Below are 27,368 nucleotides of genomic sequence, written 5' to 3'. Positions count from 1 at the left end.
TGTATGGGTTTACAATCAATAGTCACTGTCCTGTAAACATTGAAACTGCTGGTCTAACTGCAGGTTAAGATCAGTAATTTGCATTCGTTTTACTCCATTCCACACATACAATGGCTACCCTGTTAAAAAAAATACATTAAATAGCTGGAACTCTCCTACAAGCCAAGTGTCAGATCAGTAAATGTTGACATTATAAATAAAACTTTAACATTACTTTTGTGCATTATAAAATCAGTCTAATAAACCTAAATCTTAGAATAGCAGCCAATTTGTAATTGTTTATACACGAACTTTCAGGCAGTCAGCTCTAAATACATACAGCGATGGGAGGAAGGTACCATCTCTCATTCCCAAGCAGGCTTTCAAGGAGAACACAGTGTTAGAGATGGACAGGGATCAAGGAACGCTGCAGTCAGAGAAACTCCTAAACAGTTGCATTCTACAAACTTGTTTTCATCGTTACCTGAAAGTGCATCTTTGTAGAATCATCCCCATGTTTACAAAAAAGTACAAACATTGCAATTTTGCCACACCCTAAGCCTATCTAACCTGCATTTTCTGTTAAGTGCAAAAGTATATGAAGTGATACATGCACTGGTGCATATAAGATCAAAGCCTGAAAATGAGGCAACGCTGTCACTGTGAATCCAAGGTAGTTCAGTAGTTGCTGAGTCTTTGCTGCACAGCTGTTAAATGGCCGAAGTAGAAGCCGAAGTAGAAATTAATGAAAAGTCTAAGCCCAACAGCCAGAGTGGTGTTTCAGAGCAGGATCTCCACGCCCCCGCTCTCTGCGCACGTTCACCACCCCATACTTGTGCCTTTTTCACCAGTTTCAGTCTAAAGGCTGGCCCCAAAGGGCAGGAAGGCAGCCTAGCAGAAGAGGAAAACGCAGAGTTACTGTGAAGGCTGCGAGAAGAGGTATGAGGTGCAGACTGAAGGAGTATCTACTGCCGGGTCTCTCAGGTGCACAGCTCCAGCGTACCCCCAGTTTCAGTGCTGGCGTAGGGACTGGTGGCTACGCGACACAGGGCATACCTGCTCACGCAGCCAGTGCGTTACAAAATACCTATGCAGCTAAATCTGTTGTGTCTTCAATGCAAGTCCTTGTTAAGTGTCATAACAGCTCCACTCACCTTCTCCCACAAAATGAGGCTTCATTGGATAATGACACATTCATACACCAACAGACTGCTGCAGAGTAACGTGCACATGTAAATGCTTAGCAATTCCAAACAGCTGATACTCAAAACAAGGATATTATTTGTTCTTTAAAGAAATGCAATCTGTACAATACTTCTAAGAGGGTAACTGTGAAGACTAATGAACAATTGTCTATAAAATTTCATTTAATTTTGTTCCTTATTTACATCTTGCAGTGGACTACGCTACAGCTTCTTCTAGTTTTTAAAAATGCTACAATAACCATCACCGTTGATTTTAGACCCACAGAGACTTGATTAAAGAGGAGCTCAGACGGTACACATGCAGAGCCTGTATTCTGAACACAGTTGTGCTTTCGCTGTATTGCTGTCATGTCTTGTTGGAAAGCACATGTCCATTAGAAATATCTGCTGGGAACCTCGGGGGGACCAGTAAGGAAGCAAGCTCTGTCTTCTGTCCAAAACTGGTGAGAGAAAGATCCAGAAGCGAGTGCTAGCAGTACGCTGTAGCACAGCAAAATCTGTGCAAGTAGGCACCATGAAAGGAAATACAGTAAGGCCTATTTTTAAAGGGTGTGTGTACGTATGTGTGTATACACATATATGTGCACGCACACATATATACACATATATAAATAAGCAGAAAGGTTTTGGCAAAATAATGCTGTTTCATTTAAAAATCAATGCAATGAAAATATCAGCAATTTAAACTATATAAATCAAGCATAAAAGCCATGGGGAAAAAGCAGCAAATTTTCTGAAGTAGCACCTGTATCTCAGGGATGAGCTTTTGAATTTCGGTTCTCCTAATTCAAGACAGAGGTAATGTGTTTACCCATCAAAACAGGTTTTAACCAACTCACTGCCTTCTCTCGTCTGCAACAGCAGGGTATTTGAAATGCACCGTGACTTTCAGGCCCCTTCTCTCCCCCACGCTGGCAAAGCCTAGTGGGACACTAGGAGGTGGTGAGGAGCGCGCATCTCAGCAGTAGAGACGCTCGCTGTGCAATCTGTGCCTGCCACGGTTTGTAGGCAAGGTAAAAAAGCAGGGCAGCAGAGAGAGGATGAAGGAGCGCGCTCAGGATAGCAATGAGCCCGCACCTCCTCCCTGTCTATAGATTACGGTTCCTGGTCCTGTCTCCCGGATGTTGATTTAACACCTGTCCTGACAGAAGCAAGCCTCTTCCCATCACTTTTCTTGCTGCATTATTTAAAGCACTCGTCCGTGTAACCACTAGGTTCTCACACAATGTTACTCAAAGACTCCATGCCAAGAATCATTTATGTGCCCACTACCGTGTAAATTATACTGCACTGTTTTGTTCAAAGGAAAGGCTAAGCCAAAATGTTATGTATTAACCACAAAGAGTTACCTCCTCTCTTCAAGGAAGTCTTGGATACTATGGAAGAAAATACCAGGCCTCTGACTGCGATGAAAATGTAAAAAAAATATAAAATAATAAAAAAAAATTATTCTTGATATACTGGCCTTCACAGCACCTGAAGCTGGAATTTCTTAATAGAGGGGTTCAATAGTGAGCTTCTCCTTTTAAAAGCTTTACAGGAGCTTTCCTATCTCAGCTGCCCAGGAGTCTGCTGTGTCTTCAAAGCACACGAAGAATCATTTTATGATGCACAGAGACTTTGAATGCCAAGTGTGTTTTTCTTAAGATACGTTTTCGTTCCAGTGTGGCAATCACCTGCTCAAACATGTGAGAGTCAGTTTCTGGAAAAAGGGCAAGAAAAGGGAAAAGTCAAAAGCCTTCCTGTCCTCCACCAGGATCCCCCTGGCAGTTGTGAGAACAAGTTCATAATTGCTACAATGACGCTACCCCGAGACAGGCTCGTACAGTGTTCCAGGGATGGAAAATGCCCATGGAAGGATATGCCACAGTAAGGGGCCCTCTGATTAAAATACCGTGGCCTGAGAGTTTCATGCTATTTCAGACCACAGATACAGAGCAACAGGGAGAGACAGCCAGGCCCTTAATGAGCCAGGAACATGAAACACTGTCAAGGTGCATCCTGCAGGATGATGTATGTCTGGAAAAACATTAAGACAGGTTTATTTACTAGGGCTGAAGAACGGTCAATACCAGCAAGCTTAATGCTTACACATCTTTTCTGCAACAAAAAGTCAAGTTTTACTCTCCATTACGGAGTCAGCAGTTGGAACGATTCTTTCTGCTGCCCTGAGGACATAAAGCAGTTCCTCCAGCTTTCTGGACAATTACAAGCAGCAATCTATTTCAGATATCCTCTCTTATTTGAGAGCTTCATCCTGAGAGGGCATATCCTGAAATACCACATTTCACCCTTCCTACTTGAAAAGCTGGTGCCAGGATGCCAGAAGAGCTCCAGCTGATCCTTCAAGCCCAGGTTCTGAAGCAGAGACAACCCTGTGTTAAATGATCAGGAGATGAGGCCTTTAGCTCTGTACTATCCAACTATCTCCTTCAATAGCATGAGTCCAATCTGCACGTTGAATAAAAAGGTAAGTCGTAGTCCACAGGGTGGTACTTGAAGAACATCCCTAAAATTAAATTAACAATTTAAACAACTAGTAACAGGCTTCATTGAAAACAGGAGTCAGTGCCCCAAAAGCATCTCTACCAGAACACTAAAGAATAGAAGGAATCACTGGACAGGAAGGCGAGGCTGCAGGCAGATGCCATTTTTGCATGGCTGTTTTGTCTCCGTTTATAGCATTAGCTATATCATTCTGTTGCTATAAATGGATGTCTTGCAGCACCCACATTCACACCCTCATTGCAACGTGACTGGAAAGTAAAAAGCACAGGTAATGATCAGATGTTGCTGGAGCTGGCACAGTGCTTAGAGTACAGACTGATCAGCAAGACCTAGCAAGAAATGCCGCAGCACATAACTGGCTCCGACACAAAGCGGCTTTTGTGTATTTCAATGTTACACTGAAGTCCCCTGGAACAGCTGGAGATGTTTTTCTAGACACACTGGCAAGAGGAACGCTCCTATAGGTGCCGCTTGAGTGATGAATTCATGCCATCCACAGCTGAATTAATTATTACTGTGCAATAAAGGACAAGCTAGCCCACTGGCTAGCTAAGGGGGCTCTGGCCAACATTAAAGTAGCTCCAAGCAGCAGATGCGTACAAGTCGCAAAACCACGCTGGCCCCTGCACCACAGCTGGCTTGTGTGTGATGCTGACCTGAAGTGAAAGGTTCAGTCCCTGGAGAATCACGGCGAGATGAGAGCAGCAGCGATGTGGGTGCAGACCAACACAACTATGGCACGGACAGCAGGTGTATGTAGTGTATGGCAGGTCCATGCCTGCTCTAGCGCCAGCCTCTGGCAGGAAGCTGTAAAAGAAGCACTGGATCCCCACATTTTCAGCAGATGGGTAAGCACAGAGAGGCGATCTCTCTCTGATCCAAAGAGCACACACTCATCCAAGTGAGAAAAGACAGTCGCTGTGTCCCTGGGCCCACGCCTGGTAACAACATCCACCGAGGACTGGAGAAGGCTGACCAGGCAAGTGAGTTTTCATGATAGCTATTGCATTCCCAGTTATCTGATGCCTACAGCATGTTACATACACACTACGGGCCTCAATACCTCCTAAGGCTCCTCAGAAAAGCTGCTCTGTACTTCAGCTCTAACATAGGACTGTGCTCATTTACTTAAGTGAACATTAAATGGTACTTTTTTTACCCTAATTACTGATGACTCTTTTAGTCTTTGAGGTTGCTGTTCAGTAACAGTCCAACTGTGACAAATTAATGAAAATGAAACAGCACAAGTGAAGACAAGAAGGGAAGTCTGGTGTCAAAGATAACAGTTTCAATGACAGAAAAAAAATCAGTGTGACATAATACTGCCTTGGGTATTCTTGTTCCTTTTTTACGTTAGAGTAGTAGCTGCTGAAATTCAAATGCCTTTTAAACAGGCTTTGGCTGAATAATCTAGGATAAACTAAGCTGCAGTTGAAAACTTGCCCTACAAGCTGTTTCCCCTTCATTCATACTATCCAAATACTGTTGAAGTAAACTCTCTGAAATATTTTGCCTCAACTGTTCTAGTACTTTCTCTCTTCCCCCTGCACGGGGCTCCTTTTATAGAAATAATCTCTCCTGTGTTTTGTATTTTTCTCTTTACGGTAGTACTGTTTCAGCCGTGCTATTTGGACTCATCCAAGGAGTTCTCGGCAGCTCACATCTTTGACTTTTTTTAGCTGGGAGGCTACTGTGAGCATTAATTTAAAAGAACACATTTTTCATTCATGGAACAATGCACCAAAATTTGTCTATGGAATGATTTTCTTTACGAAAACGCTGGGAGGAGGGGAATAGTATTTGTGAAGGTAGATGCAGAAATCTCAGCATCTTGGAATCTCTATTTGGCCTCAGTTTCTGTATACATGAGAAACTGGGAAAAAGGTTATGGAAAAGCAACCCAAAGTCAACATTTCAGATGAGACAAGTGGTACATAGTAGTTATTTGCAACAATGAGGCACTATCTTTGAACGATGAAGTAGAACCCAGTACTATCAAAATGTAATGAAAGGCACGCTCAATAAGCAACCCTCTTCCCTAGTTGTCTGCGCTCGGTTTTACTGAACCATCTTGGTATCTACAGTAGGTGTGCTGCATCACTTCTGAGCACAGGTCTCCACTTAGCGTCCTCCTTCAGATACTGGCATGCTATCCACCCTCATTTCTCTCAGGCTTCCAGGTTTTTTTTGTTTCTGCTTGGATTTTTTCAACATATGGACCTAAAACGGCAAGTTTTAAAAGACAGTGAGTATTAAAATATCTGTAGTCACTTACAAGCAGATCTAAGGCAACTAAATAATAAACAAGTAAAACGTTGGAACTGCAATAGAAAAACATTTAAATACACAACTGTCTGAAGCACCTAGCCTTATAAAGCAATAGGATTAACTGGTTTTTTTTTTTACAAACATATATACACATGAATGTATATGCATATAGATGTATAAGGATGTGTATGTGCGCACATATATGTTCACGTACACACATATACATACACATATATACAGATAACACTTTAGTCACTAACCTGATAGAAAGATAGAAATCTTTCTCACTGGGAGGACAAGTTAGGTTTGTTCTTTCTCTCTTTGTCTTTCCCCCCCCCTTCTCTCAGGAAAAGAACAAAGTTTAACATATTCAAAAACATTTGAGGTATGACCCTCTTTTTCACCCATTTTTCTTCTGCAAGGGCCATTGTTCTGGTAGCCCTCCCAGTAGGGCTACATATTCTCCGAGGTCGCCTGTAGCAACAAATCTCCGTGAGTTAAAAAGGCATCTTTAAGGTAGCAGGCTAATGTGTAGACTGGTGTGCACCACAGTCAACTACGGAAAAAATGTTCTCCTCCCTTTTTCAGTTTTCCCCTCTGCTGCTCTCTGACAGACCTCTCCTTCTCCAGCACCGCCAGCAGATTCCTTCCTACCTTGCACGCTGCAGTACTACCATGGCCCTCATAACTGTGATCTGCTTCAGGGCAAGCAACGCTGCCTGGAGATCTCAATACAGGGGAAAAAATTAAGTCACTAGGCTGAAGTTCAGGGGCTATTGTTTTAAACAAAAGCCTCATCTGAGCCAGCGGTGAGGGCCCTCAAACCATCCTCTGTAGAAACTGCTGTGTATTTATCCAACAGTTACCACACCATGCCAACTAGCTCATTTAAAATTAAGCATCAGAACACCACAGGCAAGCAAGATAACACAATAATATCCACTGGGGAAACAAAGTCAACTTGCTAAAACAAACCTAAGGCCAGTACCTTTGGTCCTGCAGCAGAAATAATAATCTGGCCAGGGGCCTGAATCCAGGGCTCTCCATCAACTTGAACTGGAATTGGCTTTAGGAGTGTTACACGAAAATATGAGCCTTGGGCTATGCGTATTCCTGATCGAAAACCACCTTGGACTTGACCCTGTTAGGAAGTAAAAGCCAGGATATCAATCACCCCAATAAACAAGAAGCGCAAATATTAGCTGCACTTAAACTAGGCAGACAGAATTTTACTCTCACCTGACATTTTAAGTTTCAAGTAGAACTGATTAGGCAAAATCTGCATAGGATGCCTTATTGCCACATCTATTAAGGTAGTGCATGAAGAAGAACTCAGGTACCCCTGCAGGCTGCCAGAGGCAAAATAACGTACACAGAGGAGTCTGCATATGCAGGTTGGCCAAGGAGCACACACTCACAAAGGTATTGTTTGCTTTTACTTCCCTCTCCATAACGTAGTAAACACATTTTCAAAACACCCGACTATACACACAGCACCTATGAAACTCAAAAGTCTAAAAGCACTTTATCATAAAGCATGGAGAGAGAGTTTTGCCAAACAACTACATATATATATACACACACCCCCACACCCAACTACATATGCATATACTCAACTACAACTAACGGCTGAGTGTTAACCGCAAAAAGTGAAGCACAATGAACTTTGCTGCTACACATTCTCTTGGGGAATGTGTACAGACACCAAACATGGGGGTAAAAACCTCAACAGAAGGTCACAAAACCAGAGCACGGGTTTGTTAGTATTTATGTTCTAAAGCAACGGGTACACTCCTTGTTGCTTCTAACATCACAAAATTTTTAAGGATATCTACCAAACCACTTCTTCTAATGGAATGTTATGTATTTTTCTTCCTTAAAAGATCTAAATTATAAAATGGTAGAGTTGGCCAACACCAAAGATTGAGCTGCACAATCAATTTTAAGCACCCAACTTCCCATTTCTGGTGGTTGTATGGATTAGTTGTCTCTAGTTACCTGACCACATATACTTTTTCAGCAGCAGATTTAAGATAGTGAAAGAAGTATGAAGAAAAGATAAAAATAGCCAGCTGTCCCACAGGACTGTGTTGCTAATAGCAGGCCATTGTAAAAATACGTTCATACATGGAATAATTACAGTTGCACAAATTGAGCCATAATATTCTTTGCAGAACTGGCATACGTAGCATGTGGATCAAGAGCAGCTACCATCAGATCCTCAGAGACAGGTATCGGAAAGCCTGTGGCAGATAATAATAAAGCCAGCTGTCTAGAAGGAATCTCTGCCCTGACTGTGATGAGGTATGACAAGATTTTTCACAAATACACTAAGTGAAGAGTGGGTGGTTTTCTAACATTAAAATAAATTCTCATTTTCAACCCATGGACTGTTTGGTTTTGACACCATGATACCTCTTATGAGAAAACTAGTGCATTCCATAATACATATTGGGGTGTGTATAAATATATCTATATAAGTGTGTGTGTGTGTATGTGTATATATATATATATATATTTATAAAATTTGCAATTCACATATATGTGTACATGTATGCTTATGGCCTTGGTTCAAAGCCTACTTAAGTCATGAAGCATTTCCCCATGCATTTTCAACAAGTTCTTCACACTCCTGTTACTTCTTCGTTTTCCATTCTGCCTGTCATAGCCTGGCACCTAAACACGGATCTTCAGGGCAGGCCAATAAACAGGCATTGAGAGGGTACTGCAGTCCCCGAACAGGCACACCAGCTACAGCTAAACTCCCGACATCTGAATGCTTTGTTCACAGCCAGCCGACGCTGCTCATGAATTCTCTTTATGGTATATTACCATTTCTGTGTGACGCAACAAGTACCTGAATAAACGATGGCAAAACTTTACATAGGTGCCTACTTTTTAGGACTATGCACTTGCAATGCACTGTTTTTTACAAAAACACACCCGTCTGACAAAATACGCTTCCTCTGTTCTTACTGGGACGCCAACTTACCATATGGACGACGCCAGTCACACCGACGACTTCCAGCAGGCCGTCATCGATGCGTGGTTTCTCAAAGCGGTTATCACTCTCAGACCCCCAGAGGTCAGCTCCGGACCCCCAGCTGCGTAGAGAGCACAGCACAGTGACCGCCTGCGGGCCTGCCATCTGCCACAGAGCACCCTGCCCGCTGCCCTGCTAGGGGTGGCTGGTTCGCCAGACCTCAAAAGCGAGACGCTCTGCTCCCCACCAGCTGGAGGAGGCAGCACAGCTTTCCTGCGATGTAAAAACAGGAAGTGTTCTCCTAAAATCTGGAAGACTTCTGACCAGATCTTTTAGGAGTGAAAGAAGGAGCGAAGTAAGTAGTTTCCATTTGAAAGAAAAAGAGCAGGTAAGAAGAAAGTAACTCCAAACAGTTTTAGTTTGCTGGGAAATACAGGTTACAGCTACACTCAACCTTAACTTCCAAGACTTAAGAACTTACATAGATCTTACTGGTCTTGACAGTATTTACGTAAGCCACTGAAGAGAAACTAAAGCTAAAACAAGTATCAAGTTTTCGTTCTCGTACCTGGCCAAACTCACTTGTAGTTAAGCAGGTATGCCTGCACTTCAATCCTCTGAAATGCTTCTGACAATTTAACACCGTGTTGCTTTTTGTGCAGCACTGACCCTCCTTACTCAAATCACTCACTCACTGGTTTAGTGCATTGGCTGCTCACTACTAATTGTGATCTTGCCTTCTCACGTGCAACGTATACTTGTGTGCATGCACATGTACATGGGTGTACATGTAGATATATATGTATTTGAATAAAAAGTTGAAACACTTTCAGACTAAGATGGAAAGAGATGCAGGTAGTTTGAGTTAAGAGTGTGACTGAAAAAAAATAGTATGGCAGCACTGATTACCTGCGGGTTTTGTGCAAACAAAAAACCTGCCTCTCCTAACAGCACCATCTAAGGAAGCCAGATTTCCTGTAGATTTGCCTTCCTTTCTTCCACCGCAGCAACTCTAGCTCCCTGCACATGTCAGGGCAGCCCCCACAACCCTGCAAAAGCTACCTGAACTGTGGGTTTTCCACAGCTACGTGGATAGCTGCCGACTCCACATACACTGACCAGCAGGCTGTAGGACCGGGACAGCGTTTGACAGTTGAACCCTGGCTGGCCTTCACTGCAGGAGCTGCTCAGGCACCTCGTCTCTAGCATGCCAGAAATGGTGTGCAAATTCATCATCTTTGATCATTCTACAAGTCATGGTGAAATCCCATGGACTGTTCAAACAGTTTGGGGGAGGGGGCAGTAGTAGTGAACAGAAGCCACAGGCCTACAACCATTCCTAAAAAGTTGTGTTTTACTAGAAAACTGCTCTGAAAGAAGTCTGAAGACCTCTGGTGAGGAAATAATTCTAAATGACTGTTAGGACACAAAAGAAATAGCAAATGTACGGGGTTTGTGCTGGAAAACAAGACAGTACTGCCGTTATGTGGAGTGAGATTGTGAGTTTCAAAGAATCAGAAAAACAAAGTCAAAACAGAATTAAGAGCTAGCTTGTTAGGCACAGTTGCGAAGCCATCGAGTCAGGCAATAATCAAAAATACCCAGTAACAACCATCTATGAATCTAGACCCTTTAACATTTTATCTAACCATTTGGCTTTCGATGCTCAAAACCAAGCAGCATTTCTACACGTACATGCATCTACACAGGATTCTTCCTCCCCTTTTTACCTGGGTATATTAATAAAAATGAGTCCTTCTATACTTGGCAACTCCACCTCGTGCTGGTCCACTTGAAGCTTTATGTCTCTGTGAAGATTTCTGGTATGACTTATCTTCTGCAGCCCAACTTTCACGTAAACTCCTTTGTTGTGAAACCTAGGAGCGGACAAACATCCTGTAACTAAAAGGAAAGGCCCACCATAGCACTCCTCCTCGTATGCACACTAGTATTGTCCTCTAGCAGGTATGTTTAAAGAGTTTTTCAATTAAAACCCTCTCCAAATTCTTCTAGCTTTACAGGAGAAACAAAGCATAAGCCATGAACTGGTACTTTACACACCTGTTACTTAAGGGATGATTTGTGCTGTCAAGGCACATGGAGATCTGTGAAATTTTATTACAGAAAAATCATCCCTTTTTAAAGTGTTGCCTGCATGCAATGCCTCTTTGAAATGTAAACTTCATGAAACATTTTAAAATGTTTTCTCATGCAATGCTGGAATAACTAAGGCACAAAAACCTTTGTGAGTCTTTGCTTTACGCATCGCTAATTCATTTGAAATATAGTGAGCTGTAGACACTTAAAACATGCTTAGTAATGTTAACTTGTGACAGAGCTCTAACATCTCTAATTTCAGAGTTAAAAAAGATGAGGAAGACTTTATGGCATCTCTAGAAATGTCAAAATATTTTAAGAATAACATAAACACATGTTAGTTAAACACACACAATATTTTCTTCTATAATGGAAACCTTTGGATACATGGCCTTCAGGGCAACCTTAAAATAAAAAGCATAAATTTCCATTATTTGACCCTACTAGCACATGGATGTCATTGGAATCCAACTCTGCAAAATCTTTCTAGCATTATATCTAACTGCTGTAGACATTAAAGTGGGGAAGACAGCCAGTTTAGCATGTGGGTTTTAGTCAACTCTTCAGACAGAGACTGTTCAGTTCTTTTAAATTATCAGATTGGAAATGATTAGTCCTACATGCTAACAGTTTTAAACAGCACTGAATTAAAGGTACCTGATGTAACACCATTTAACATGTGCTTAACATATGCTTCTACTCCAAACCAGACAGTAAGATACGTCTATGCTAAGACAGGTTTTGTCTAATTTGGATACAACTGAAAAGTAATGGAATATTGGTAGGAAACACAATACTTTAAATATCCCCAAGAAGTGCTCAGTTTTGTTGCATGAAGAAGGAAGGCTGCAGAAAATGAAAGAATATGACACAGTGCCATAACTGCAGACACAGTCCTGAATTACATGACTTCTAAGAAACACTTATGGATCACTGAGGATCCAGTGACATCGGATACAGCACCCTGCGACACACAACAAAGGGTAAACCTGTCAGAGATTAAATCCTATCAGTCCATTCTTGCATACATATTCTGCTCCATTTATGTATCTTATTAGGACATTGAGACCAAACAAGAATGAACAAACCAATTTCTTTCGTGTTACCAAGCCAATTCCTACCCAATGGTTTTGAAGGCGACTGAAAGATTTTATAATTAAAATGGCCAGCCAAGCTTGGATCCACCACTAAAGAGAATCACCGCCCTTCTTTGCATGTCTACATGTGGGACATGATTTGGGCAGAAAGTGCCAGTGGAAGTTGTCAGTCTACTGCTGGCAGTCGCCAGTAACATACTGGCTTGCCCACTTGGGTAGAAAGAATAAGCATCTCCTAAAGCAAACCGCTGGTCAGATACATTTTGCAGAAGTAGTTTCACCACAGTTAATTAGCAAGGCAGGAAGGAGGACGTTGTCCTTGGAGCAGTCTCCAACACCTCATTTGTGCTGAAGGAAATTGAGGTTTGTATTAGGTGAGACCCACATTGCAGTCACTGCTATAAATTACACTGCTGGGGATGAGAGAGGAGGGCAGGGTGTTACATGCAGCTCATCCATCCCCATGGAGCCAGTGAGTCCTTGCGTGAGCTTGGCTGAAACACTTGCATCATTATGTCATCCCAAAACTATTTGGAAGGCTCTCTGGAGTACAGTTATGGAAGCAACATCCTACTGCTCAGGTGAATTTTGGGATTTGACCTACGCAGCTCAGGAATCATGCTTTGGTTTGTTTTTCTACAAAAGATGCACTACAGGTATAGCAAACATTCACATACTACCTGATGCCCCACTGGCTACACCCAAAAAGCTACATACACCCTTCCTGAGGGACATTGAGAAGGCGGGACTGATTCTTCAGTTTAGCTAATTGAGTATCTCAGAATAGATAAGACTAAAAGGTGATCCTATGTAGGACCAGTTTCATGGATTATGAAAGTATACAAGTGTTTTTAAAGTATTGCAATCTTTGATGGAGCAAATTGAAAAACACCCTTTACTCTTAAAAAGTCCCATAAACAACTCATGCTGTCACTTTAGTCATCTCTGCAGTTGTTGCCCAAGCAGCAAGCACCTCTGGTGGCCAGAGGAAGCAAGACCATCGGTAACTGCTTTCCAAACTTTCATGAAAAAAACCCTAAAGAAACCAGTCCTCAGAAATGGTGAAGAAACGAAGTGAGCTAATGCAGAAAGCCAGACTTCTCAGAGCTCTTTCCAACTGCTGCACCCCGGAAAGGTAGGTTTGGGGAACTCTTTTTTTAAAGGTGATGTGCCAGGCCTTTTTAAATGAACTGCAATTTCCCATGAGCGCTAATAAACAGCTAAGTAACTTCTCAGAAGCAAACCTCTCAGAACTGCAGCACAGTGCACGGAGAGCTACCAAGCGGAACAAAATGACCACCTTTTATCTAGTCCTGCAATTCAACAAGCCCACCACTGGGTGGGAAACTACCACTGCAAAAGCCAACAGCTCTGACCAATAATTAGCATCCGTTTGAGTGCTCTTTATCGGGTGATCTTACTGACTGGGAAAGAACTTTACCAGGTTCACATACAGAGGACCCAAGATGGAAAAAAAAATAGTTAGACGGGAGCTCCTGAAGCATTTTAAAACCCAAAACCAACAAATCAACCAACCAATGCTTTCAAACCTTCTCCCCCTCAAAGAGAGAGAACAGTTCTCTATCTTTGTAAAACAATTCTAAACCTGCATTAAATTGTGGCGAATATTCTCTCTGCCTAACCTTACATCCAGGAGACTGCCCGCCACAGCAGTCTCCTGCCAATTTGTGATGGCACAAACAAGATGTGGTCTTTTCTGTAACAGGCAACCTGAAAGACTGCTCCAGGATCCCATAGGAATGGGGGACTGAAGACAGATGCCCTGATAACCTTAAGTTTTACACCGTGAAAAAGCTCACATAGCTTGGCACTCAACAACATAAAAACCATCACTGTCACAACATACTATTTCCATCTGCCCTGTGATGCAAAATCAGCACAAAATTCCCTGCAGGGAAGTCATCACTCACTGCACGGCGAGCTGCTAGCCGAGGGCAAGGAGTCCTGAGTCTGTAAAGAGACTCTTTACAGGGTGAAGCCAGAGAGCACACAGCTCTGAGGACATTTACCAGCTTAAGGTCTTGATTCAGAAGAGCGCTCAAGCCCATTTTTCTTCCAAGGACTACCTGCAATTTCTATTGCCACAACCTGCAATTTCCTGTTCTGCACTCAAAAGCAGCCAGTTCACATGCCAACAGCTGTTGCATCTGGCATTAAGTAGCCACCCTGCTTAGGTAATTTACCTAAAATCACAATAAAAAAATGCTAATCTTGCTGGCAAGAGTGTGCACTTGCATATCCTGGGAAAGGGTAAAGCCAGCAATTTTAACAACTGTTGTCACAGGCAGTGAAAGGCAGCAATCATGTGTCAGCACTGTTAGCCTGCAAAAGCTGTTTGTCTCCTGTAAAACCATACCTCAGTATCAATTTGTTATTTCATGGTTCTTTTCCAGATCCTGAATCAGAGAAATACATAGCCCTTCAGATTTACAAAGAAAAAAAAAATCTTCTCTTCTTTCCCACACACCCTTCAAGACACCCTGCTGGCACCATGTCCAAATATGCACGTAAAAGGTCTGTGAGAATGGTACTAAGTCATCACCCACTGTACCGCAAGTGCTGCACACTGTGAGCTGACTGAGATAAAGATTCAAGGGACAAAAAGCACACAAGGCAATAAAAGCCAAAGTATAACCCTTAAAATACAGTGGCAGTAAGAAGAGGACACATCTCAAAGTGCTGCAGCTTTGTAAAGTCAAAGCAGTATATTTTAAAAGGAAGAATGAACACAGATTATATTAATTGCACAAGTAAATCTGGAACAGTTTTATACACTACAGCAGGTGCTGCTATATGCAAACTTACTGCCTGATCTTACTATCCACGATGTTTTTATCCAGTGGGTTGAAAATGCAAACCAGTGCCTAATAGTAACTTAAGTATCGCAAACAACAGCCTGTATTATTCCATTTTTAAGAAAACAACATGAGCAAAACCTGTAATGATAGCCAGAACACTGCAAGATAGGTGGGATTATACTTCATTACACTCGTAACTGGTCAGAGTATATTTTTAATAGTTAGGATTTGAATACTGCATACTTGTAACTGGCTGTAACTCTCTTGGCAACCAAGAGACATTTTAGAGGACATTTACTCACAAACATAGGGGAAAGCAGACAAAACCAGTTTCTACAGGAATTACTCATTCATTATGCGAATGTGATTTCTTTTTCTCATCAGTTTCTGTGATTATAGGAAGAAGAAAAATATGTTCTTGATTGATCTGCATGCCAGAAAGGAGGAAGGTCTCTCTCCACACCTTTTTAACCACACAGTCTCTCTTGGGATACAGAAATCTTTTTTCATCCTTATTACCAGCACGCAAGTCCTACCTCAGCACTAAGCAAGAGTGGGAAAAGTACAAAGTAGTTCTGAACAGTGTTTATTGCTCGTGTAGCAGCACTGCCCTCCCTTCTACTAAAGGCTTTAAGTAAGAGCTATGTCCACAACCTCAAAATTTCACTGAACTCACCATTGCAGTTATTGGCAAGCAAGTGTACTGAATAACAATGGCAGGGCTTCCAAAAACTGCTTGGGTGCTCTCTCTTGGTAAAGGGAAAAAAAAAAAGAAACCAAACAAAACCCATGAATTCTGTGTCTGAGAGTTCTTGGCTAACTTAATTCCTCCCCGTGCCAGCTCTGCCTCAAGCAATATTGTTTGTGGATACCTGTAGCATTTCAGGATTATCAGCCATAGTGCAGGTTGGAAGTTATGCAACACCACACAGCTTGCCCTTCCACCCCTGTTATCCCCGGGATTACCTGCTATTAAATTTTCCTGGTTCTTCTTCTCTAGCATGATGAAAGTCCAAGCTCAGCTCTGCATCAATGCCAAGACCACAGTAATTGTTCATCTGTACAATCTGACAAAAAAATTTGTATTATTTCCTCCTTACATTTATAAATGAAGAGGTTCCAAAGTTTTTCAACAAAAGCAAGCTTTGCAGATGATCCTTCCAAGTCACTTGCATCTTGACAGATTCTGGAAAACATTTTCCAGAAACACTGCACTAAAAATAAATCTGTATGGACAATTGTTGACATGTGTAGTCATTGTTTCCAAAGCATCAGAAACTTCAAAATTTAATCTTAATTGCAAGTAACAAGCATAAGAAGGCAGAAATAAAAAGCAGAAATAAAACCAACCTAACTTCTCAAAGCAATTCTATGCAATAACAACACAAGTTACTAAACACTATGGACTTACCACAACATCACTGGGAAGACACTCTTCCTTACTTTGGAAGGTGACCAGCTTAAGCCACCATCTACAACCAACATTTTTATTTTCCTAAACAGAAACAACTAACACGAACCAACGGACAGGACTTCCACTCCAAAAAAAATAAAACAGATGCCACATATGCAGACATGCAACGGCAGTAAGATGACATAAGGATTTACTTCCTGTGTATGTTAGCAACTCAGTCATTTTTTAAACTGTTAAAGGAAAGATGAGAGTACTTTTTGGGGGGTGGGGTGGCGTGGTGTTTTTTCCTTGACACTCCAGTTTCACTAGCATTCTGGAAAGTGTTTGGCATTCCTTCAAAAAGCTTTTGTTATTTGAGAAATAAATCTCTTTCCAGCTGAAGCAAATAGGTATGCCATTGTCACTTAAATCATTTCATTAATCCTCTGTCAGATACTCTATGCCAAACAGCTACGAAGTGTAGTATTCTGCAGCCAACCATTCCTACCAAAACTGAAGCACTAGACCCAGATGTATGCTGTGTTCATTAAGGAATAGCTCAGTAAGGCCCAAGCTCAAAGACAGGCGAGCAATAACAGATTAAACTACATTAATATCTACCTTCTTTGTGATTTTCACTAGAACAACAGTTCCTAAGAATCAAATCCAAACGGTGCTCAGCTCACCTTTGGAGGCTCAGGTTCTGCAACACCATTCTCTGCACCTTCAGCTGGCTCTTCTGCATCCAAAAGGATAGTCCAGCGATCCATAAGAACGTCATCCGCCTCATCCACGGAAACCAAAATCGAGTAGGGGTCCTCCCCACTGTAACCAGCTCCCCAGCGCAAGACCCTCCCTAAGTCATTACCTGGACAACAAGGAAGAACCTCAAAATATGACTGCATTTCATAACTTAGCTAAAAGCATCAAAAATGCATCAGCCCTGCTCTACAAATCAAATTGCATCAAGGTTCTCCAAACATGGAAGTAGTTAGATTGGACTGGAAAGTTAACAAGGAGAAGAAGTATCTAGGTGGTGGTGTGGTTGCACGTGTGCTTAGTATCACATAGAGATATGCTGTCTAATCTGAAAAGCTTTCACAGGAAATGACACAAAAACCTGTTAGGGAGTTGAGAAGTCAGGGAGCAGCTGAGTTCACTGTTTTACAGCAAGGGCTGATACACCTGTGGTTGTCAGGGGGAGAATGTTTTGCCCTCTCCAACTCCTGGTACTCAGACACACCCATACCAACACCCCTGCTGTTCATTTTTTCTTCAGAAAGCATGACTGACATTTCCTTGAAAAGCTGGTATTGCATATTTGCTCTCCAACACCGGCCAGAACTGAGTCATGGCATCTGTACTGCAAAACTCTGACAGATGGATAAATAAAGATAAACCTTCTGGATGACTTCTGCCCTCAGAAGACTGGTGCTCACTGTGATTCTCACCTGTTCCTAAAGGTAAGATGGCAACCGAGGGCTCTGAGCACACCAGCTTGTGTCTGATCTCCTCCAGTGCACCAAGGACCCAGCCAACGGTGCCGTCCCCTCCGCACACCAGCACTCGGAAGGAAGGGACTTTAGAAAATGTGTGAAACCTTCATTGAGAAACAAAGCAAAGGGGAAAAGGAATGTTACAACATAGTACGGGAAAAGCAAAGCCTCTTACTATGCTATTAATGATAACACATTATTACTGGATTTCTTCCCTGCCCTTTACCACCAGTTTCAGGATGAACTGATCAACAGGATCAAGTGGTATCCCCCAGGGCTCAGTTCTGGGGCCAGTTCCGTTTAACACCTTTATTAACGACCTGGATGAGGGGATTGAGTGCACCCTCAGCAAGTTTGCAGATGACACTAAGCTGGGTGGAATTGTTGATCTGCTTGAGGGGAAGGAGACTCTGCAGAGGGACCTGGACAGGCTGGATCGATGAGCCAAGGTCAACTATATGAGGTTCAACAAGGCCAAGTGCCAGGTCCTGCACTTTGGTCAAAACAACCCCATGCAATGCTCCAGGCATGGGGAAGAGTGGCTGGAAAGCTGCCCGGGGGAAAAGGACCTGGGGTGATGGTCGACAGCAGGCTGAATATGAGCCAGAAGTGTGCCCAGGTGGCCAAGAGGGCCAACAGCATCCTGGCTCGTATCAGAAATAGTGCAGCCAGCAGGAGTAGGGAAGTCCTTCCCCTGTACTTGGCATTGGTGAGGCTGCACCTCGAATACTGTCTTCAGTTTTGGGCCCCTGACTATAAGAAAGATGTTGCGTTGCTGGAGCATGTCCAGAGGAGAGCAACGAAGCTAGTGAGGGGTCTGGAGCACAAGTCTTACGAGGAGTGGCTGAGACAACTGGGGCTGTTCAGCCTGGAGAAGAGGAGGCCGAGGGAAGACCTTATCGCCCTCTACAACTGCCTGACAGGAGGCTCTAGCGAGGTGGGTGTTGGTCTCTGCTGCCAAGTAACAAGAGATAGGACAAGAGGAAATGGCCTCAAGTTGCGCCAGCAGAGGTTTAGACTGAAGATTAGGAAAAATTTCTTGACAGAAAGGGTTGTCAAACATTGGAATGGGCTGCGCTGGGCGGTGGTCGAGTCCCCATCCCTGGAGGTATTTAAAAGACGGGTAGACAAGGTGCTTAGGGACATGGTTTAGTGGTGGAGAGGTATGGTTGGGCTCGATGATCTTAAAGGTCTTTTCCAACCAAATGATTCTATGAACTTCAACAAAGTGAATGGAAAACCAGGAATTTTAAAACAGTTTTCTCTAAAAGGAGTGAAACCCACATACTTCTAAGATTCTTCACAGCTAGAGTTAGATTGTTTATCACTCCCTTTTTCACCAAAGACGCAGAGATCTAACTATTCATAATTTCAGTATGAACATCTGTAACTCTCTAAATCCTAGTAGAGATGTTAAGTAGTGGTGGTTTTTTTACTTAGTCATATGACTCATAGTATATTTTCTTCTTCGTGGTACTATTTTCCTGGTTGCTCTTACCTTTTGTGGCTTTTCATCCTACATACTGAGATATCCTGCAAAGGAATGTTTATTTCCCATTGCACAAGAAGCAATGAACAACTGAAAGCATTTTGCCATAAAGCTACAGAAGGATTCCATGGGCAAAACAAAACGAGCGAGTTACTGAAGTTGCAGCTTGAACTGCATTAGAAAGACAACAGGATTATACAGTTCTGACAAAAAAACTTTGTCTGCACAGCTTGTTTTTCTTGCCTCCTGCATAAGCTGCATTTCTCCCATGAATGCTTTTCTTTTGAAGGGCTTGTCATGACAGTTCTTTGTTAAAGTGGTGCTGAAGGAACGAGGCTACTCTGAGTAGGCTACAACCATCACTTTCAGTTTTATGAAGCTGGTAACAAAGTGGTGTTGATTAAATCAAGTAATTGGTTCCTGCCTCTCTACAAGCACATTATGTTCTGTTCCTTCTATTTAGAAATGTTGCAGCTGTGATCTGCCAGGCCTTGTTAATTCTGCAATAGTGGCCCAGTTTCAAGAGTTAAGATAGAAAATTTTATTACGCTTTCCTGTTAGTTCCCATGGAACATCAGAGAAAATACAAGCAAAAATGAGCCCTTGTCGGGCAATGTGACATTTCTCTTTCCATGCCCATTTGATTATAAAATATTTTTATTTTTAGTAGTTATTTAATCTGTGTTACTGTAAAGTACATATGACTTTCCCAGGACTGGACTCTTATTAGACTTGACACAAGCATATACATCACGAACCACTCTACTCTCTTTTCTTTAGAGAAAATTGAAGTTTAAATGTGTTTTCACAGTGAGAACCAGACAGGAGGAGTGATCCACTGCTCTGGTCTTCAGGCACAGAACAGAAGCAATTTAAATCTTTATAACCAGTGAATCTGATACACCCTTTCAAAAAATAACAAAATTACATAAATATAAAGATTTTAAAATATAATGGCTTACCCAGGCAGTGGGCCACCATTGGTAAGTTCAAAGACCTGATGTGGGTTTAGCAGCTTTCTAAAACTGTACAGCAGATCCCGACCTTTCAGACCACCACTTTTTGGATTCACAAATACAAGAAGTGGGCAGCAGTTCTGTGGTATCTTGGAAGCCTGAAAGAAGACAAGTAAAAGGATTAGCCAAAACCATGACTAGGCAGGAAAATTACAACTGCACCTCAGAAGTACTTCCTGATGCTTCCTTGATGCTTAGTAAAAAAAATCCAGATTCAATAAATAAAAAGATTCAATGTCCAGCCAATGTACAGGTTAGCTGGTGATCTGGTTTTTCTAGGAACTGAAGCTTCCTTAACCAACTCCAACTACACAGTTGAGCCTGATGCTAAAAACAAAGGCACTGTAAGTAGTCCTTCCTACACATTTGTAGTAAACAGTCTATGCCAAAGAATAACGTGAGGGATAAGGTACCTTCCAGAGTCATGTACAATTCAAACACTTCCCTTGCAAAGAGAGACCTTCTCCCAAAACTAATTGAAACATTTGCCTTAAGTTTTGTGGTCGTTTTAGAATGTAGGTTGATTTTACAAGGACAAAACATTTCAAGACAAGGGTGTTTGGGGCAGATGCTGGCATGCCCCTCCCCCTGAAATAAGAGGCCAAAAGCTTCTTTTAAAAATATGTATTTAAAATCTTTCATCAGGAGGATTTGGTGCCAGCATCTTATGATCCTCACACCTCTGCTAAAGCTGCTGCTGCAAGGGCTCTCCAAGCACGGCCGTGCTGTGTGGGAGCCTGGTACCCATCCAGAAACCATTCCCAAAGGAAGCCACTGCACATGGCAGAGGAGGGATTGCCTGGGGTACTCCAGAGACTGCACAGGAATGGTACCCGCAGCCTCACTGGAGGTCAAAATTTCCAGCCAACAGAAGCACTCCCTGGGGACTGGCATTTGGCCAGCCAGCCCATAAATCATTCCATAAAACAATTTGTAAATGGTTCTAGAAGGATCAGAAAACCTTTCTGCACACCTTTCACCCATCCTGCCACAGGGCTGTGGGGCAGGTACACACCAGAAAAGCCCATCGCACATGTCAACGAGCACGCTTCAAAACGGAAACGTTTGCCCCAGTCCCTAAGTCGTGGTAATTTGTATTGACAAATCGGCCAGCATTCAGGGAACTGCAATTTGTCACGCAGCTGACAGGATGGATTCAGGGAACACAACAACAGTGCTAAATATAAGTCGATTTAGACAAGAATGATTCAGGGGATGGTGAGGCAGCAGCATGACTGCAGCATTCAAACATGCGGAGAGATACCAACAGCTCCAGAGGGGAGGAGACAGCACCCAGAGAGCCTGTCAGCTGCTGTCGATGAGCGACCACCAGAGAGACTGAACTAAGGCGAAGAATGGAGAAATCAGGACAAATGAATGAGTAACTTTTTGGGGAAGCAAACTGGAGTCTGGTGCTGAGGTACCCTAGACCATCGTCCACCTGTGAGCTGATCTGGATGCTTAAAAACAAATGATCATCTGGGGCTTCCTGGTATTTGACAGATTTCCTCAAATTTTGCTTTCCTGAAAGAGCTGGGTGCTAATCCTCTGCAAGTCACACCCTGACAGATGTGTCAAGATGCCCACAAGCACATAAAAATCCTTCTCCTCTGTGTCACTGCCTGCATGAGAAATGTCCCCTGCTATCCAGCGTGACTTCAGGCACAAACAGAAACACACTGGGAAGAGGGACACTAAGCAGGTAAGAAGGTTGGTGGAGCAGGCACACACTTCTCTTGCCCCTTCTTTCCTCATCATTCAGATTGTACCAGAGACATTCAGTTCGAAAACACATTTGTTTTCTCCTCCCAAAAAATTAGCCAAGCAAGGGCTATTTTGGCTGACAAAGAGCCATAAGAGCCTCAACATTTTGTTTTACTGGACAGGTTTCACTGCTGACAAAACAACTAGGCTGGTGAGACAGAGGCTGCACAGCTGTCCACACAACTTTCTCCAGAGGAGCCACCTTCACGCTATACTGTGATGACTGCTAGGTCAAAACACCTCTCGACTCCATATTCAGGCTTTACTGGAAAAGGGGAAGCAATTATTCAAAGCGTTCCCAACACACAACAAGGGTAATATATTTATTTCTGTTAAGCACATGGAAAGGATATTTTTAGCCAGCAAAGGAAGTCTAAGGAAAACAATGCATGCCACTGTCACAAAAAGGAAGGACTTCTTGAGTTGTAAGCTCAAGGATCCACACATCCCAATGAGAGAAGTGGATTTCCTCCCCTCGAGCCATCACAAGCATTAATAAAAATAGTAATCAGAGCCCTGGCTTTTCCAGAAGTAAAGCCATTCTCATTACTGCATCGGTTCCTGCACCATCATCTGCCATATCCCACTATGACTCGTCCTTTGAAGGTCCCACAAGCAACGAAAGGCAGAGCAGTTCTGAAAGCAAACGGCATGTCCCATGGGGTAACAGGGCAAACTGTTCCTTTCCTGCACTCCTCGTTCCAGCTTCTACTCTGCCCTACCTTCCCACCTGACCACTTCCCATTTCTTCCTCTTCAAAGCTTTTTTACCACCTAAATTTCACCTCCAGCCATTTCAAATTTCTGAACAATATAGGCTATCTGAAATATCAGGCTTGGTCCAATGCCCAGAAACTTCTGGGCTTTAAAAAAAAGCAGGGTAAGGGGATAATAGAAAGAAAATATATTCATTTCTGCAGCTCACAGTAAACAAAACCTTTTTCAAAACACAATGAGAGAAAAGAAACCAGCCCAACATTCAAGTCAAACAAATACCTTACTTGAATGTGGACAAGAACATTTGATTACCTTCTCTTTTTCAGGAAATCAGGTTCTAAAAATACTGGGCTTGGACATTTAGAAGTGACATGTTGAACACATGTTTTGTATTACTTGCTTTTACAGGCAAGTTCTAACACACTGGGTTTAAAACCAAGTAACTGAAATAGTTCACAAGGAATTTCAGGGAATCACAAAGATTCTTGAGATGTGGAAAGGGAAAGCTCCAAGGCATTCAAAAGCACAGCTGTGTTTTGGAAAGTCATCTGAGATCTTACCCAAGTAAATATATATTGTTGCAAATGCGTATTTACAGTTTCTACAAAACTGCCATCTAAATTTCCTAATTGTCAAGTGTCAATATTGTGCAACAAAAAAAAGTGAGATGTTTACCCTGTATGCTACTGAGACTCCCAAGCAGCTGTGGAGAATGGCTGGAGCTTACAAAATACCGGTACATAGTGTACACTGAGCAGTCCTACTACTCAAAACCATCTTTGCTCAAGCAGCTTCTAACGTAAATCCCTAACTATACCTATTTAGGACTAAATGCACCTACGCAGAATAAACAGCAGCATTCTAGAAAGTGCTTAGCCTTACAGTTAACTTGCTTCCCATCACCACTCTTCATTAAACTAAAAGGAGTAAGAGACACTGTTAAATCCCTAGATAAAGGCCAGCTTCTAAGAAAACAATTGTTTTTTCGGTAGGGGTTAAAAACTCTGTGACAGTTTGTATAGCAGAGCTGCTGCATTGCTTTCTGAGAAGTACATGCTCTGTTACGATTATGGCCACATGGACAGCACTCTTGCGCCGCAGAATTTTTTTTAATCCCTTAATAAAGCCCCAGTGGGGACGTGCAAATGAGTTTGTTGCTGGGCAGAAGGGGATGTGTGACTCACAGCCTGAGGACTCCCTTCCCCCTTTAGCCCTGGCTTCAGTGCTCCGCTTGAGGAGTGAAATCTGCAAAGGGGTTTTGTGTTGGCTGGCTTTCAGGAAGGAATTTATTGCTCGTTTCTTGGAGACAGCTGAAGGAGGCCATGTGATTTAGACACTCTGACAGTCACTGTGAATTGCTTAATTTGTCAGGATTAGCACAATGCAGCTTCAGGCTGGGGCAAGATATTTTATTATCCACACTAATCCCCTTTCTGTTGAGCGTACAGTGTAATCACATCTCACGACAAAGCAGAACAAGGCGTTCTGTGCCACAGGTCTGCCAGCACGACAACCACGGCCTTCCAGGGTGGTGGGCTGTCTCCTGGAACTGCAGAGAGCTTTAAGTGACGAGTAAAATTCAACATTTTCAAGTGGGCTGTCTGCAGCATCTCCCATGTGCAAGGACTCATGATGCCCCAAGCACAAAACTCCTCCACCCTGGCCAGAAAGGAGTCATTGGATCTGATAAGGAATGATGTGCAAGGTGTCTCAACACAACCAGAGCATCAGCTGGGTCAACATGGCAGGAGCTCAAGCCTTTTCTTTACTTTTTGGGGAGCTGTGGCAGTGGAAGGGCGGAAAGTACCACTTTCATGGTGTTTTGGCTAAGAGGGTCATTAAACTATCACGCTTTTAAGCTGGACACATTTGTGTGAAGAATTAGAGGAATGAAGGAAATGGAAAATTTTGCCTTTTCAGGAAATTCCCACATCTTTTTCTACTACTCTTAAGGAACCTACATAGAGTATGTCAGAGGGCACTCCACTGCCCAGTGGCATTAGTGATAAAGCCACAAAACCTTGTCACCTTCATGCTGATATTGGCCTCATACAACTCTCTGCTCACTTCCTTGTTTGCCAGTACCACAAGAGGAGTTCTGGTAAATTCGCTTTCAATTCAAAGATTCAGCTATGCAACTCCTTTCACCTTGACATGCTACCAAAGAGTGATACCAAACTGCTGCTGCAGGTCCTTACACGCAGTGGCTAAACAGCTTTGTAAGAGACTGTATTTTTTTCACACTGCTGCAAAGAGAGTGTTTTCATTTATTTGGATATTGTGAAATGAAAAAGTGTTTGATTAAATTCCTAAAGGCCCGAGATCATGAACCAGCAGAATAGATTACCACTTATGAGCACACTAGTTGCTTGCCTTTCTAATAAGCAGTCAGTGCAAATTGATTCTGCGTTCAAGCTTTTCAGTAAAGATAAGAAAAGGATGAATTGTTTCTGGCAGGCCTGACCATGCCAGACTAGAACTGGTCTGACTCCTTAGAAAGAACATCAGATACTGAGTAAGCGATTCTCACCTCTGGAAAATGAAGGACTAGCAACCTGCTAACCGCCAATTTACTTCTGTGCTTCTATCGACTTTTAAGAAGGGTTGTTTTGTTTTGTTTGATTGGTTTTTTATTTAAATTGCAATTTGGAAAAATCATTTATTAACCAAAACACTATGGCCTTTGTTTTATCACCCATTCTCCTTCTGAGACTACACATTAGCCTTCACTCCCAATTTCTTTGTATTTCACCCACAAGAGGAATGTCAAACACAGCATAAATTTAATATTGTGCTCGGTTCCTATTTAAGTATTTCCTGGCACTGTATTTAAATGGTCACAAAGTATAAACAAAGTATAAACAAAGGCTAATAGTATCATAGGCTAAAAGGATACTCTAGGTTGGACAGTACCTCAGGAGGTCATCCAGTCCAATTGCTACCCACAGTAGGGTCAACAATCACTCATTAGTTTACCCTAGGTAACTGGTGAACGGTATAAGCTGGATGGCCAACACACATACGAACAACACTTGAAGTATTATTTAGATTAACTCTTGGCTCATTTCAGTGAGATGACCAAATATGAACAATACATGCTGAAATGGAAACAAAATGTATGTGCACTTGTCCAGCCCCTCTCTCCTCCTTACGTATTAGAAAATCATTCCTAGCAGTCCCCTGAACTGGAGTTAGTAAAAATATCTTGCATCAGGTAACAGACAGCATTATGGGCATTTTCCGGGCATCAAGAAGTTGTCTTCAACCATATCTAGTGTCAGAAAACCAGACACATGTAATCAACACAGTGGGGTATGTTCAACTTCACACACCGTGCACCAAATTCAGGCTTATAATGTATTTGCCTAAGAACTGCTGAAGACAAGAATCCAAAAGCAGTCCCATCTTCATGCTGCCTTCTGTTTCTGATAACAGAAACTCTGAAACCTAGTTTGAATGAGGGGGGACCTTGTTTTCTAGGGATCTCACAAAACAATGCCTATGCATGCATGCATAAGAACAAGGCTTTCACTTTTTTTGGAGGGGGAACAGTTTTTAAACTTGCCAGTTTCATTTAAGCACTGCCACTAGTATCTGCTCATAGAAAAAATAATTTTACCGTCACAAAACTTTGACAAGCGTAGGACTCTCTAAATGGTAAAAGCAGGCATGTAAGTTTGCAACTATGGTTACTGAACTTGAGACCCTCCCATCTAAAGTCGTTTCATAGTTCCCACTAATTATGTGGGGTTTTTTTAAGTTTTCAACCTTCTGTGAAGTTCTAAGAAGTCAAACCAAGACTCTCATTCCACTTGTCATCATGCAACTCCAGAAAGACAGTAACTGCAAGATACAGAACAGCTCAGCAGAAGTAACTATGGCTACACTCTCTTTTGGACAGAACTTACATCATCCTGGTTAAAAAACACTTTGCTCAGTTAACCATTTCCCTCTTTTCACCCTGAATCTGCTTTGTTAACATGAAACCTATTGTTAAACCAACTGATTCATAGAAAGTGATTTGTAACCATAAAAATTAATAAATCAGAGTCAAGCCTGAATTTGTGCAAGGACTCTTGCACTAAATCTTTGAAAAGACTATTTTCCTCTGAAATCCACAATGCGGCATTTAAACAAGGTCAAACTTCCTCTGCCACAGAATGGGGGAGGATGAAGATACTGTAAATGCAAAGATTAGCAGTACTACTCTACCTCATGGTTATCAAGGGAACACATTGGGTCCTCAAAACAAAGTTGTAAGGATTTTTTAGACACACAAGCTAAAACTAAAAACCCATCTAACTTTTTGATCACTGAAAGAAATAAAGAAGAAAAAAAAAATGTTTTTCTCCCCTTTACAGTTGTATAGTTATGCAGTTGTATAGTTATTCCTGACAACTCAACAGTAACAGTACAAGTGACTTAACTCAGCAAAGTATATCATATAAGTGAAGTACAGGCTCTCAAGTATCTTTTTCCCATCACAGTACTTGCTGGCTCCTTTGAATAAAACATATTTTCATTTACTTGCAGTAGAA

The 27,368-nt window shown here is 42.2% G+C and overlaps 1 protein-coding gene across 1 annotated transcript in view; it reads right to left on the bottom strand.

Moving 5' to 3' along the window:
- Positions 1 to 6: 6 nt before the first annotated feature.
- Positions 7 to 27,368, bottom strand: part of DGKQ (diacylglycerol kinase theta) — a 78,970-nt gene continuing 51,608 nt past the window's right edge. Inside the window, exons 16-23 of the mRNA XM_009648658.2 lie at positions 20,297 to 20,448; positions 17,801 to 17,949; positions 17,036 to 17,217; positions 15,923 to 16,023; positions 10,674 to 10,820; positions 8,953 to 9,064; positions 6,949 to 7,101; positions 7 to 5,912 (exon numbers count right to left, since the gene is read on the bottom strand). Coding sequence (XP_009646953.1) covers positions 5,814 to 5,912; positions 6,949 to 7,101; positions 8,953 to 9,064; positions 10,674 to 10,820; positions 15,923 to 16,023; positions 17,036 to 17,217; positions 17,801 to 17,949; positions 20,297 to 20,448 — 1,095 coding nt within the window. The 3' untranslated portion in view covers positions 7 to 5,813. The remainder of the gene's footprint in view (positions 5,913 to 6,948; positions 7,102 to 8,952; positions 9,065 to 10,673; positions 10,821 to 15,922; positions 16,024 to 17,035; positions 17,218 to 17,800; positions 17,950 to 20,296; positions 20,449 to 27,368) is intronic.

This window comes from Egretta garzetta, unplaced genomic scaffold, assembly GCF_000687185.1.
Source record: "Egretta garzetta isolate BGI_Z169 unplaced genomic scaffold, ASM68718v1 scaffold271, whole genome shotgun sequence".
Taxonomy (NCBI): Eukaryota; Metazoa; Chordata; class Aves; order Pelecaniformes; family Ardeidae; genus Egretta; species Egretta garzetta.
This window is presented reverse-complemented; position numbering and strand designations above follow the sequence as displayed.